At 39.3% G+C, this 15,170-nt stretch overlaps 1 protein-coding gene across 5 annotated transcripts in view; it reads right to left on the reverse strand.

Annotated features, from left to right (window-relative positions):
- Nucleotides 1–2,913: 2,913 nt before the first annotated feature.
- HECW2 (HECT, C2 and WW domain containing E3 ubiquitin protein ligase 2) overlaps nucleotides 2,914–15,170 on the reverse strand; it is a 200,615-nt gene continuing 188,358 nt past the window's right edge. For all 5 annotated transcript variants that reach the window (XM_026101132.2, XM_064515130.1, XM_064515132.1 and 2 more), the window contains one exon: nucleotides 2,914–11,806. In XM_026101132.2, the coding sequence (XP_025956917.1) occupies nucleotides 11,695–11,806 (112 nt within the window). In that variant the 3' untranslated portion in view covers nucleotides 2,914–11,694. The remainder of the gene's footprint in view (nucleotides 11,807–15,170) is intronic.

The raw sequence follows: 15,170 nt of genomic DNA on the forward strand, positions 1-15,170 counted from the left end.
CTTCTAACATGATTTCAAATAGCTTTGCCAAATAAAATAAAAATGTACGATACATGGAAAAGACTCGTTTTGTTGAGGTTCTCTGCACAGTATGAAAAGCAAGCAGCATTCCGGACATACCAGATGATCCACAGGAGTAAAATTAAAAGATGACTGCAATTAGGATGCTTTAGGTTTTTATAGCACAGGGTGCCAAAAAATAAGTGACAGTGCTTATGCTTGTCTCCTTAGCTGTTTGTGTCTCCTTACAGTTCCTTTAAAGGCCAGGATTTGCTGTACTCTCCCTTCAAGTCCTGAAAGCCAAATAAATACTAAAAACATTTCATGACATGGGAGTGTTATTGTAGTCTTTGTTATCTGTTTATATAATACCATGGAAGCAGGTATGTCACTTTACAGAAGGGTATAATTGGCAGGGCTCCACCCCGAGGACTTTGGAATTTTAATTAGATGCAACAGAGAATGACAAAGAAAGGGTGGAGAAGGGCGAATGGTAGGGTGAAGGTTACAACAGTGCAGGATCATGAACTATGTTTATTATCATGTATGCATCTGACTAGTTTGTTTTTTAAAATTGGTTCTACTAGAATTTAGGGTGAAGGTCATTAATTGATATTTTTTAATTACCCCGAATGCGTTAGCTTCAGAATTCCTATTCTTAACACTGACTTTCTCTTGCTTTCCTCAATTATCTATTACAACACTGGCTTTTTGCTCTTTAAAGGCTTTTACAGAAGAAACCATTTTGTCTTGATCAATTATCCATTTGGCAAAGATGTCACGTACAGCTCATTTTGTTCAGCGCTATAGGTCCTTTTAGAAAAAAATGGATTCCCTCAAGTATTGCGGATTTCAACTCAGACCTAGATGGGGTTGATGTAGTTTGGACCATATAGACAGCAACCTACCCTTTTCAGCAGCTAACTCGGTTGCTGCAGTGAAGGATAAGTGGACAACAACAGTTAAGAGCCACATAAATGGAAGCTGAGACTCTCCAATACTTCTTCCCCAACTGGTTTGTAATAACTGCTTTGACAAGACATTGGTAAGGCAAGATCTTAATCTGTACCACCAAAAAAGGCCTCCAAAACATGAGGCAGAAAAATAATTCCACAAAGTTGTTAGTCTATCTTCATGTGGCACAGCCACAAGCAGTCAGTATCTCCTTAACTAGCGTTATACAGCATGCAAAACAAAACCTTACCTGAGCATCTTCAGTGTCCTGAAGTTCAAAGTCATGGGAAGAGGTCCATGTCTTCCACACGTTGCTTCTACTAATGCAGCCTTCAAGCAGCAACAGCAAATCTGCCTGCAATGTGGGTGATCATTGCCGTGCAAAGTACCTGCACTTGTTTGCTTCCTGGAAGAGCATAGCGTTGGCATGCCAGACACCACACACAGCAGGCTGGCAGAAAAGTGTGCTGATTCAGTGCATCTCCAATTATAGCATAAAACTGCCTATCTTAGGGGTGATATTCCTATACTGAGGCTGAATGTTTTCTCTCTCATTCTGCAGGGATAAAATAAGCAAGAAAAAACCACAAACCCATAGAAATCACCCAGGGCCCAAACATATCTATGACAGTGCTATTAGCTGAAGAAGCCTAACTAAAACACAAAATACTCTAAGCAATATAAATAACATAAACAACATTTAATAAATACTCTAAATAACATTTCCAACAGGCTCCCCTAACCAGCATGCCATCTCCTGCCATATCTGCAGTAGTTCTGGAAATGACCTAGTCATGGAATCTGTCCTCCCCCCCCCCCCCCCCCAATAATATCATATTTTTATTTAATACAAGTGTTTTGAAAAGCCTGGTTTTGCCAGTGCCAAAATCCCTACAAGAATCCCACCGCAATCACACACAGGAGATGAGTGACAAAAGGCAGGCAACTCTCCATGCAATGGGCAAATACAGACTATTTCACACAGTTACTGCTTAGCAGAATTGCCTCAGTGTGACCTTGCGCGAGCTTTGCACAAACTCCAATCTCAATAGTGGTGGGAAAGTGGGCAGTTGTGGTGTCAGTTATCAAAGATCTGACTGAAAAGGTCTTAGGAGTCTGAAATCTGGAACTACAACAGAGAACCAAGTCTGAAAGGTAGTCTCAAAGCCTCTTCTGTTCCCAAATCAGCTTCCCTTTAATGATTTAGGTTAGCTTGCATCACATCTCTGCTAGCAGGTAGCGCAAGACTTCTTTCTAGAAAAGCAGTTTAAAAATAGTAGAAATACTGCTTTAATATTAGATTCTAAAAAGAACATTTATGAAAAACATAATATAGCAGAAGCGGCAACTTGTCATTTAACCTTAAATTCTAGAACAAAGGTCTCATAGGACTAGGTCTCAGTGGGAAGAGACAAATAAATGCTACATAAAGACCAATATCTCTTACTAGAACTAGCCTAATCTGTTACAAAAGCAGAAGGAATGATTTGGTGGGGGCCGCTGACTTTTATTGAGAGGCTAATTGTTCAAATGCTGCTCAACAACTCCTGTGTCAAAAATCAGCTATGGTTGTTACAGGGATTTAAAAAACATAGTTGATACTCCACTGAAAGGCAGAGAAGCTTGGGCTTCTCCAGCATGTTGATTGTAGCATCTCCTGCTTTGTTCATTTAATTTATGATAGCCTTCATTTCAAATGTAGTTCTTGTTTAAATTAGGATGCATATTGTTGCAGAATCCTTATTTTCTCTGCTGCCAAAATGATGATTTGCAACATGCCAAACTCCGCAAGGCATCAGAAATCATTTAGAAAAGGCGATGTAAGAAAGGGTATCATTTGGATTCTCTGAATGTTTTAACCTGCTGCATATGATGTAGAATGATCTACAGAAAAGGGGTACTCATTTAAAAAATATTATGATACATTCAGAGGCACAATAAAAGAGTAAATTTCCAAAGTGGATTTTGTAAGAAGATTTATTTTGAATTAAGTGATTTCATGATGAAACATGGTCTTAAACAAAATAGATATCAGTATGAAAATAAAATTACACACAGAAAAATCTTTTCCCCAAATGTTTTTGAACAACAGGAAATACAACACAACAGTCCTGTATTCAACTGAGTAGATAATTATGCAAATCTGTGAGCAGTCAAACATTATACTACATTCCTTGAAGCCAGGCACAATGAAATGCCCCTGTAACACACAGAGCACATTTCATATCTGCTGTCTGCCTCAAAGAAAAAAAAAATTGAAATGTGATGCAATGTAAATGGAGAAAAAGACATACACCATCTTAATGCTTGAAGCACATTTTCCCCATTTAGTATTTTGTGAGACATATACCAAATTCAGATGAAACTCAAATTGTCTTGTAGAAAGATAGAAAAACTTGGTATTGTATTTGATATACAGTCTTGTGGACACTAAACTGAAAACTATGGAAAGGATTAAAAAAATACACTACATGTGTTCTACTTAAAGCTTAGAAATAAATATGCACTATATATTCTCAGTGCCTGAAATTCTTTAAAAACAAAGAACTTGGTATAAAATTAGATCAAGTAATTGTCAAAAATGAGGGAGATGCACCTATATACCTGTTAGATTCTGGATGCCTGCATCCCCACTACAAAAACTCGTAAAACTACATGCACTTTCAAACATACTGAAAACCAAAACTGCAGCCTCGCAAGGACAAGAATACTGAACGACTTGGGGGCACCAGTTTCCATACCAAATGTTCATTTCGGTGCCGCCTTTTTCGCCAAAGTTTTCCCTTTCCATACTATACCAGCCCTTACGAGTATAAATGTTCAGTTGCTTATACAAAAGGCAACCTTGCTGATCCAGATTGATGGATGCCCTCAAGGTTATGCCATCCAAGGAAAAACAGAGTACAAAGAAAAAGCATCCTCCTAAAATGATTTATGTACTTAATATCATTAAAATTCTTCCTCCCTGCAATGCTGATAATAAACAGCAGTCTCCTGAGCGTTGCAGACTCATTGCAGGAAAATGCCCTGCTGCATGAAACTATTGAAGCATTAGGGTCCAACATACTAGCCATCTTCTAGTTTGGGACTTAAAGTTTATTTGAACTCCTACCACCTCAGTTACTACACTGAAGAAGAAAACTTGCAAAGAATTTTTCTTTTGACTTTTATACTCAACTTCAGCCAAATGTCTTTTTTTAGGTAAAGAACCAGATCCTGAAATTCTTCCTACCTTCTTACCATTTTTTTGATGTCACTAGAGCGTGAGAGGAGTCAGGACTCGCACCATCTTGGCCAAAGCCAACTGAGTCATTGCATTATCACTTAAAGTACGTTTTAGAAACTTCACACCAATTCCAGAATGACAAAAAACCTCTTCGTGGAAATTCATGGTTCTTATGCAATGGTAACACAAAACCCAACCAGCTAAAAAAAGCATGCACATTTTCACATATCTAAATGTTAGGTAGTTAGTATTTGGCCCATTACATTTAAAATTAATGTTACCATTAGTAGCGATGATTTAACTTTTTATCAGATACTGTTTAGCTTGCCAGTACAGCTAGTAATAAACACAATAATTGTAAAAACAAAAATAAACAAGACTTCCAGACACCACCCTTATTTTATTTAGAAGCCTTCATTTTCTTGAGTAGTCCAATTAAAAAAACAAAACCAAAAGACAAAAACAACCAACAGAGAAATTATTTTTCTGATCTTCTAGGTTAGATTCGGAAAACTTAAATATTAGCTAAAATATATCTTGTAGTGGAGGCAACATTGCTGTTTTCAGGATTAACAGTCATTTTTCCTGGGTACATTACCTTAATTTTCAAGCAAAAGGTATCCCCTGTTGTATAAGCAGTGCTCAGCACTGCTCAGTGCCCTACACGCTATTTGCAAAGGCTAATCCTATTTCTGTCCCTCCCTCTTTCAATCTTCTCTTCACTCTAGCACTCTTCCCTGGCTGCATTTTATACGCTGTACCTTCTACGTGGAACTACCATATCTTATCATTACAACGCCTACAATTACATTCCTGCTTTAGCATAAATTATGAGGCTTCGGAGATTTATTTGTTTATTCATACAGGAATCTATTTCAAAATTACTCAGCTCCAATGTCTGACTGTAGTCAGCACTGCAGTCGAATATGATGTCTGAGCAGTATCTTTATCACCTAGATTCATACTGTTAGACAACATAATGGAGCACAGTATTTCTAAGTATAAAAATCATAATTTTCTTGATTTAAAATGAGAGATGCTGAACAGATACGTCAGTAGACTATGTCAGGAGCTGCCTGTATTGCTATTAACAGGAAATGGAGCCGTGAGCTACCAAGGGCTGCACGGCTGCAGCCTCCAGCCAGGCAAGGCCTGGTCCGCACTGGAGCAGCAGCTCCGTCGCCTGGGGACTGCTCCCTCAGCACTGACCTGCCCCACCGCGAGGGCCACGCGTGACCCCAGCCAAAAGCCTGCTAGCAGCAACTGGGGGAAGTTCTGGCAATAGAAAACTTTGTAAGGAAAGTCCCCTGCCTCTTTATGAACTTTGCAAAACCGAAGTCAAAGGACATTTCATCACCAAACACCTAATCAGTATTTGTTTTCCAAACAACTTTTATGACTATTGGACGAAGAGATCTTCGTTCTTAAATCATGCACAAGATCTAGATTTCAGAGCAACTCTTAGGCTCTTGACCCTTTGGACTGATGGGAGCTACTCTTGTTGCAAAGGAGACCAGTTTAATTCTTTATAAAAAAGTAAATGAAAGCACAACCTTACTCTGATACTATAATTACGGTTAGCATAGGTGGCCAGTATTTCTCTCAGGGTGACTGTAGGATTACGTGCTATTAAAAGGGAGAGGACAGCCTTTGGAAGGCAGTCCAGAAGAAGGGACACCAGACTCTGGTGGAGTGTTGTAGGCCTGTACATTTAAAAACCTATTACCTTGAGATTAGCACAAAACTACGTTACATCAGTGGAACAGTGTGCCTCCTGAGTGCTTTGGAAACCCACTCTCCGTATATGGGGCTTTTTCTAGTAGAAGCTGATTGGTACATTTCTGAATGTACTAAGAATAAAATAACTGTGTACTGAAAAACAAAATATAATTTCCATTATTCGTAAGTTTTTTTAAAAGGATGAAAGATTCAAACATAGCTTGGCTCCATACTGCATTCACTATAACTTTAAGAGATTTGTTACAATACATCTGTAGTTAAAATTTGTTTATTATTCTGTGATACAGTCTAACTGCATTTGGTGCATAATGGAAACAAGTTCAAAATGCTGATTATTGATTCAGAAGGGGACTAATTAATGAGCACAGTAACTGCTTCAAATAGCCCTCAGGAGATATGTCAATGGCACTATGAATACATACAAATATTACAATGGACCGTAACCGTTCCGGGACAATCCTTCACTGTCATCCTTTCACTTGCAGTCAGGAAAAGTCTTTCAGAGCATTGACATTATAACATCACTGATTTTAAACAGATCTCTCAAATTAATTATGAGTTTACCGAAAATAGCTATGACATAACATGACACTGAGCAAAGCTGACCAAATAGGGTCCTAAATGAAGGTTTGACCTGAACAACACCTCCCTTTAAATTAAAAACCAACACATGCTATGGAAATGGTATTCTACTTTTATATGTTCAGCTTAATGATTTCGCATCTTATTAGTTACAAAAAGGGTTGTAAAAAGGCTTTTAAGCTTTCTGTCTTTTCAGTAAAGCTTTTTCCTAATATTTGTTCAATGTGTATTTATCTTTCCAGCAGACAAGCAATTTCAAATTTTACCCCCTAAACTCTTTCTTATGTTAAAACATTTAGGCAAAAGGTTAGATTAGTTCTAAAGCAGCCACTGTGGTTGTGCTAATAACGTTGTAAAGGTGTTTTACTTGCAACGTGTCAGCTAGTCAACCCTTAATATTTTTGCAGTTCTATTTCGGCCTGCATAGTAGAGGCAAAATGGAAACAGTTTAAGAAACCAGGTTTGAGTAAGTATTCGGAAATTGTGCTTGGAGTAGAATTTGCTTACCTTTTGAAAGTGGTGAGCAATGGATGAGAAAGGGAAATAACAGTGGCGGCTGAGTATTAATATTGTACGGTTTACATTAAGGCCAAAATCTGTAATCTTATGACTGAGACAATACTTGTTGCTTAATTCCCAATAGTGTTAATAGAAATAAATTACACTTCCACGTAAAATCAGTGGCAAGATAAACATAGTTACTAGTATAATTTAATACAAATAAGTTTCACTTGCTGAAAAGGATTAACTAGCTTTATTTTATGGGAAATGAACATACACCGGCTACTCCAACACAGCTAGCACAGATTTCCATGTTGCGAATAAGAATCCCCTCCGCCGCAGACAAGGTGCTTCTAAACATCTCCAGGGCCATCGGCAGTTAACACTGGAGGCACTCAATAAACCCTTGCAATTAATACTGATATTACAAGGAGCAAGCAGATGATACTATTCCTAATGCTTCAGGAGCAAGCTTTTTGGGGACTTTAGAAGGATTAAAAATACAGAGGAAACCACGAAACTGTTCTCTTTCCTATAATTAAAAATGAGCAAACTACCAGTCCAGTGCTCTGCCAGTTTACCTCATGCCAGAAAGACTGTCTGATGTCCTGCCAGCATGCTGCTGCCTAGATTTGCAGTGTCCCTGAAGATTACATGTATTTACCGTATACTGTATGACCTGAGGTTAACAGCTTTAATGTGGAGTTTATGTGGTGCCCAGCAGGCCTGTGTACTTGGATGGATTTCACCCTAGGTATTCTCTAAGCAATATTAACACCTTTTTATGGTAGGTTCACAATATGGATAATTAAAATTATTTTTGAAAACAAAAAGGGAATTGTTTGAAGAATACCAAGGAATGCCTGATGGGGTGGGTGCATGGAAGGGTTTCCAGTCAGCAGAACTATAGTATATATTACATGGCAATTTAGTTTGGATTAAGAGAATCCTTTCACGTGTTAATCTGCAACCTGTAGCTGACAGTTTTGCACATGTAACTGATGGCTGTCTCCTAACTGCGCTGGGTGCAAACACTGCTAGGGTGACTCCTTCTGCCTTGCAGATGCTGAATGGGTGACTGCTTGCTCTAGGAGGTGACGCACTGCGTAAGTTCACTGATTACCAGCTTTTCCAGTGTATTTACTGTTACGGTTAAATCTATCACAGTAGCACCAAGTGTGTAGATGCACCTCTGCTCGCCCGGGGACACTGTGCCTGTGTGGGCCGTGCACCCAGGACCAAGGTGGGCTGGGTCCCCGGGCGCCAGGGATGGACGTGCCAGCTGGCCCCGTGCGGACGGCCTGGCCATGCAGGCTGCCCGGGCTCGCCAGCGCTTTTAGGCTAGCAGTGCCGCTTCCGGCAGAGCAGGAAACACAGGCGCCTTACCTGAACTCCCGCGGGCACTCCCCAGCCAGACTTTGTCTGATGGAGGTGCTGCAGGTGACATGAGCGCCAGCAGTCCCCGCGCTGTAGCTGAAGGGCTGCTATTGCCTGCTCCATGCAGCCCAGTTTGCTTCCTCCCTAAACGCAAAGCTTAGCACCGGCTGGAAAAGCTCTGAGGAGATGGAGCGTTTCAGGAAGGCTTCTCTGTCTCTCTCTCATCAGGACCCTTGTGCCTGCCACTGCACTTTATAAGCTAAAGCCCTGTGGTTGCTTGCTGCTGTGGTCACCTGCAGGACACGAAAGCTGGCTTTCACTCAGAGAAGCATTTAATGGGAATGGCTTCCCACACGGAAGGGAGACTATTCCATTCAGTAGTCAAGAGGTGGGGCATGTGGAAAAGCTCAGGCTTCATTTCCTATGCTCCCCCACTACTCATCTCTTCACAGGGCGCCAGCCACACGCTCAAGGCAACCGTGGTAGCCCTTTCGGGGCAGCCAGCTCCTCATCACTTTCACAGAGCATTTCTCCAGCATCCCACACATGATGTTGGCAGCAAAAGAGGAAGTAGCAGCTTTTCCTTAGTCTTTCTCAGTCCTAATGCTACATGAATTCTAGACTTTTTTTTTGGTTTTTTTTTTAAATTTTCACCTGCCGCACTGGTGATCTTGTCAAATCTTTACAAAATCCTGGATTATGACAACTAACTTCAACTATTTAGATATGCATAAAGACAGAACGAATGTGTGTGGTAGGTAGATTTAAATAAAAATTGACAGATGCATTTATTATTTTTGATTTGTACAAAAGCATAACTTAAAGGCAGACTAGTATAAACTTCTTTTGTGCCAAATATTTAAATTTTTCATTCCAAAGAGTTTCTGTTTCAAAGCTCGTAGATACAGTTTCCACCTGGGAAGTCTCCTTTCTAGACCACAGATAACACAGTATTGCAGAATCAAAATTCTGCTGTCCCTCAACCAAGCAAAGCATTCTGCTCTGAGTGCCAAAGTTTTAGCTCCTCAATGAATTGACCATATGAAACAAGCCATGCTGGACTGACGTGATGAAAAGTGAATTTGCCTACTGCTCGAGATGTGCACTAACACCTGTGACATGCAGTCTTAGCAAAGATGGATATGTGTGAAAGTAGGATGACATGTTTGGATTTTTCTTCGCTACTTCATACCAGCCAGAAGTAGTGTAAGAAAACTTGTGTTACTTAAGTGAGTCCCAGATGTCATGCAGAAGCTGAGTTATTCCTGAAATCAAAGGAGGCTTTCATTCCGATTTTGCAAGTGGGTTTTCCTTTGCACAGGTAAGATTTACTCAGTAAGCCCGATGGGTTTCCTCAGTCTTTGCTGCCACTACCACAATTGCACCTGCCTTCCGACTTGGAGGGTGGAACAGCAGCCTTGGCTGATGACATCTTCACTGACATTCAGCTCCGTAGGAAAACACACCCGCAGAAACAAGTAGGACAGCTCCTTGAAGTGCCCTTTCCAGAGTCTCCAAAGTGAGCATGTTAAGTTTACTTCAAAACCTACTTCTCCCACCAAACAGGGCTTGCTGTGCTTCAGTGCTATCAGGAGGACCAGCACAAAGCTAGCTTCGTGTTCTTGTCATCCAGTATCCAAGTGCAACTTTCTGAATTTTTAAAATGTGCTGGATGTACTGTATCTCAGCAGCTGTACAAGAAACCATGCGCAGCTGTGTACGTGTTCCACAAGACCATCTGGAGGAAAGTACCAAAAGTGGATGCAAGCAAGCCTTGTGTATTTCAGCAGAATTAAGCATAAATAAATTGGTGTCCATGCAGCGTTTGATATTGCATAAAAAAGAACTCATTCAAATAACATTTGATAAGAAAACTACTTATCAGTGAAAATGCAAGCTTAAAAAGACTATGAACAGTTTACATCTCATAGGTGTTCACTGATATGGGACAGTGGCATTATGATCAGTGGTTCACCTTAAGTAGGTTTGCTCATGAATTTCCAAATGAGCTAGTGTTTTATGGTGCTGTACAAATAAAAAGTTGCAGGGAACGTATGAAATATCTGTATTAAACTTCATTGCATTAAGTTATCCAATGCATGAAAAATGACCCAGATGCATTTAAAATAAATGCATATTACAATATCACATAGAGTAAGTATTATAAAATTATTACTTATGTGCACAGTCCTGATATCTATAGACATGGCACCGTGAAGAAAGCCTGGTTCCTAAGCATTTTATAGATACTTGATAGTGATGCAGTTTGCTGTCAGTCAGATTATAATGTCCCTTCAACTTTGGTACATTCAGTGCAAAATATTTTGGGAGTTTTTTAACCCTTATAAAAATAAAAGGCATTTTTTTCCCTTGAGAGTGCTTAAAGAATAGACACTAGCACAATGCCTGTTTAAGCATGGAAAGTGACAAAAACAGAAATAGCATTTTAGTTTGCTTGTTTCCTGTTTACACTCTAAGAAATGTAATATAATGAACCTATAAAAATAAACAGAAGTCACTGTGTAAGGATTTTTTCCTGATATGCTGTGATAAATTGCTAGTTTCTTCTTAAAATAGTTTCCATGCAGTATAAAGCATAAAATCAGTCTTATCAAGTTGTTAAGTTCATTTTATAACAGGTCATTTTTTGCCATACACGCCACTTGCATATACAATTCCACAAACCTCCTTAATGCGAGCCATTCTTGTGACATCCTTTGCTGCAGACTTTCCTTCCAATTCACTCCTGCCCCAGGAAGCTGAAATCTATGGTGCACACCATGCAGGCACTCGTAGTCTTAGGTATAGCAAGTACTTGATATTCTATTATAACATATGGCATAAAATAATGTACCTTTACGAATCTTCCAAAAAAAGTCTATCATGTGATTTTTCACTAATTTAGTGGGAGGGCTGAATGTTTTCACATTTTGACTTGAATTTTATATTCAACAACTTTGGTGAAATCCAGTTTTCAGGTACATGTCAGTTTTGCTGTAGCCATGTTGATCACAACACAGGATTGCGTTTCTTGTTTTCTTGGAACACAAACATAAAGAGTTTGGCAGTCCCGAAAAACTGTGGCTTGCAAGGCTTGGCTTTCCCTGCACATCAGGCACACTCCAGTGTCACTGTAGAGGATTCTGCCACTACCACAGTGCTTTTCGTTGCTTCATAAGCTCATTCACGGAATCTCATTATTTGAACTGCATCGTGAAACAATTTTCCTCTAGGAAATCCAATATAAACATCCATTCATTCTTTGAGAAGACAGATCTACAAAGTCCAACGAGCTGGGCACTGTGGTTAGTGTGTCACTCAAGTCCAAAAGTACTTGTCTCTTCAACTGCTGTCAACAGTTTTTCATATAACATAGAGAATGATGGATAAGGGGGAAGGTCCAGACGATTGAAACAAGTGTGAGCCCTGGGGGGGAGAAGGAGGGGGGAAGGAAAGAAGAGGCCAATAAGTACATTATTCAAAAAGTTCAAAACAAAATACACAAACTGATATGTGCTTGTGCAGAGATCGCCAGATAGTCTTGCTTCAGAAGACATTTAAACACATTTCAGTAGATTAACAGAAACTTTTCCTGCAGTGACCTGCCCTCCATATCATGGCCCATATTAAGTATAAATGTATAATGTCAATGGAAGGACTTGACAAGTTCCCTCCTAAAAGCAAACACAATTCTTCATTTACACTAACCACTCCCAGCAATGTGAGCGTCTACAACAGACTTGTAACAAGCTTTCTCAAAGTCAGAATGTGCCGCCTTCCATGGCAGCAAATTTATTGCTTGCTGTTCTAAGTGCCTCTCAGATCCTAACCACTGGGATGGAACATGAAGTGAAGTGGATTAACCTAGTTTGTTAAAAACACAAAAGAGTTCATTACAAATCCTCAATGAAGGTGAAACATTCACTTAGGTAACAGCCTAATGGTGTCATAAAAATATTAGGCTTGAGAAATGCATACACAGAAGGTCACACTATCCTTAGAAACACCGTCTCAACATCAAGAATGCAATCCCTTAAAAAAAAAAAAAAAAGGTATTGTATTCCTCCAAATACAGTAGATTTAACAGAATACTGCTCTCTATAGCAGAGAGAGTGTTTTCTCACCTTGTATCCCAGGGGCCTGATACAATTTCTCCACCTCACCATCCCTCCAAGGCTCTTGGAGAAATGCGGAGAGCCAGCTTTCTCCCTACTCCTTTTTCCCCTTTCCAAAAACCTTACAAAGTGGTGCCTGTGATATGAATTAAATCACTGTCGCATTTCCTGCAGAGTGCTTCTTTTCTAGAAATCCCCCCTTAGAAGGAAGAGGCCAATTTTAAAACTGGCAGCAAATGGGCAATTGGAGCAATGCTGCCAAGGTGTCTGGCAGACCTCAGCGATCACCTGAGTTCAGTGCAGGCTGTGGAGAAGTCTTAGGCAATTAGCAGTTTAACCACATGCTTCTGCTGCATGGGACTGACAACCACTCATTAGAACTATGGGTCATGCTGTATGGGCTGTAAAACCACAATTTTTAAAAGACATAGTATATAATTAGCAAGGGATTCATTACAAACTGGTTTAATACTAATATGGTACCTTGTTTACCTTTATTATGGAAATGAGAATTGAGTTTTATCTTAATTTTGAGGGTAAATTTGAGAATGCAATCACCTACTTTGGAAAACCAAATCATTAAAAAAAGACAAAAAAGTTAAGATCTCAGTCTACTGAGGAAATATATGCTTTTGTCACCCTAGCCAGCAGCTGTGTCAATCTTCAGTAAGAAAGATATTTCTCTGAAAAGTATTTTCCCATTCCAACATTTCAAATCACGTGGACACTAGCTATTCATCCTTCTGTACTCACATTTTATGACAACATGAAAAAATATCTTGGTTCCTAAGATCTAGAATTCCAATTAACCTCCACTTCATTATAATCTGAACAGCATTACAGCAGTGAAATAGAGTGACTTTAGGTTAAAGCTTAGCAATAAGACAAAAATATTATTTGCATGTGAATGATCATATGTGTTTAAGCTAGTCCCTATATAATATAGAGCAATGAAACCTACCTGGAATAAAACTAACTTCTCAGCATGTAAACGAACTGAACGAGTAACAGTCTGCCTATTGATTTAGTGTAATGCACAAAACACTGAGGAAAAAAAGGCAGTAAAAATGGCATCAGGGACAGCAGTAGTTAAGCTAAACTCATAATAATGGATCTTTTTAGTGCCTTTTACATGCTACTGACTTACTACTGTAAAAGACTGATCAAAATTAAGCAACTGGACATGCATCTGACAGAAATCTCAGTATTTTGATACAGTGGAACAGACTGCACAGTAGTCACACTTTGGAACTTAGGTAAAACTCCAATGAATATTTTTGTCTTTACAGTCACAGCTGGTGAGACCACATCACATAGCTAAGTAACTATATTAGCTGCCTTCAGCCATGGGGAAGGGCATTTTTTATGTTTTCAGCTGTGCAGTAGTTATTTTAGAAACAGAGGAAAAAAATGACAAAATTCACTGACTTGTTATTTGAGTCCTAGCTTTTGCCACCCTCACATCAAATATTATCAGATTTCACAAAGAATCAAAAGGGTAATTTGCAAAGCATAACCCTCATACAAGTGAGTGAGGGTGCCTTAACACAAATGCTTTAGTCATCTGAGAATCAGTAAGAGTCAGAGTCTCCTAGAGCAGCACGCGCAGTGGATCCAACAATACTTTTACAATGCAGGGCTTGCCTGGAAACCTCTTGGAAGTTTACTACTCAGGGCCTTCGTTAACAGTATCTTAGCTTCAAGCCAGTACTACCTGGTGTTTGCACGCTAAAGTCTTTGAAGGTGGCGAGACTCAGGCTGCAGCTGGACTGCACACAGGAACTAGATATTAAAAGTGCAAATACTGCTCTCTGCTTAGGGCTTCCATTTAAGTGTGAACAAAGCAGATCATTTATTTTCTATGAGATCAAGGCTCCATGTATGAATGCCAGGAATTGCCAACTCGTGACCCTGTATGTTTGTTGTAGATGGTTGTTTATTTTAACAAACAATCATATTGCTTGTTTATTTTAATTCTCATATTTACAAAAATACGTCAAAGAGAAAACAAGAACAAAATCTACAGAAACAAAATCTAACATCTGCTAAACAAGTGAATCATAAATTAAACTTTCAAGGCATGATACATTCTCCTAGACATAAAGGTGAAGAGCTGTCATTCTCCCGGCACCTGCTGAGCACTCTACGGTTGTAGAGATTCTCAACACATTGCTTTACTGTGCTCCACAGGAAACAGTTTTATCTTATAGCCAGGGCTCTGCATAACCTTTCCAGAGGAAATTCTGCGCATCATTTTTGGGCATGAACTGACCTTTTCTATACTGCAAGCTGTACCTAGTAGCACCAGAAAGTTCAGTATTAGAAAATATAGGGAAAGACTCCCACAATCTCTTTTGTTACTTACACTTACGATAAATGAGAACTAAAATTGTGATGCTATAACTAATTTTAAAAAAAGCTTTTTATTTTTAAACCAAATCACAGCTAGCCCATATGTCAATCATAATCAAACTATAAAGTAGACTTACCTGGCTGAAGCACAAGACATTATTAGGCCTTCAAAAGATATTAGCATATTTCTTTTGAAATACTCATGTCCAGAATTCGCTTAACTTATCTCTGATCCTCAGTTGCCTGGCTCCCACTTGTACTGTGATCTGGCAAGATGGCTTTGTTTAAAGGCTACCTGCTGCATCTGTGGCTTTCAGCTGCAC

Source organism: Dromaius novaehollandiae, chromosome 7, assembly GCF_036370855.1.
Source record: "Dromaius novaehollandiae isolate bDroNov1 chromosome 7, bDroNov1.hap1, whole genome shotgun sequence".
NCBI classification, from domain to species: Eukaryota; Metazoa; Chordata; class Aves; order Casuariiformes; family Dromaiidae; genus Dromaius; species Dromaius novaehollandiae.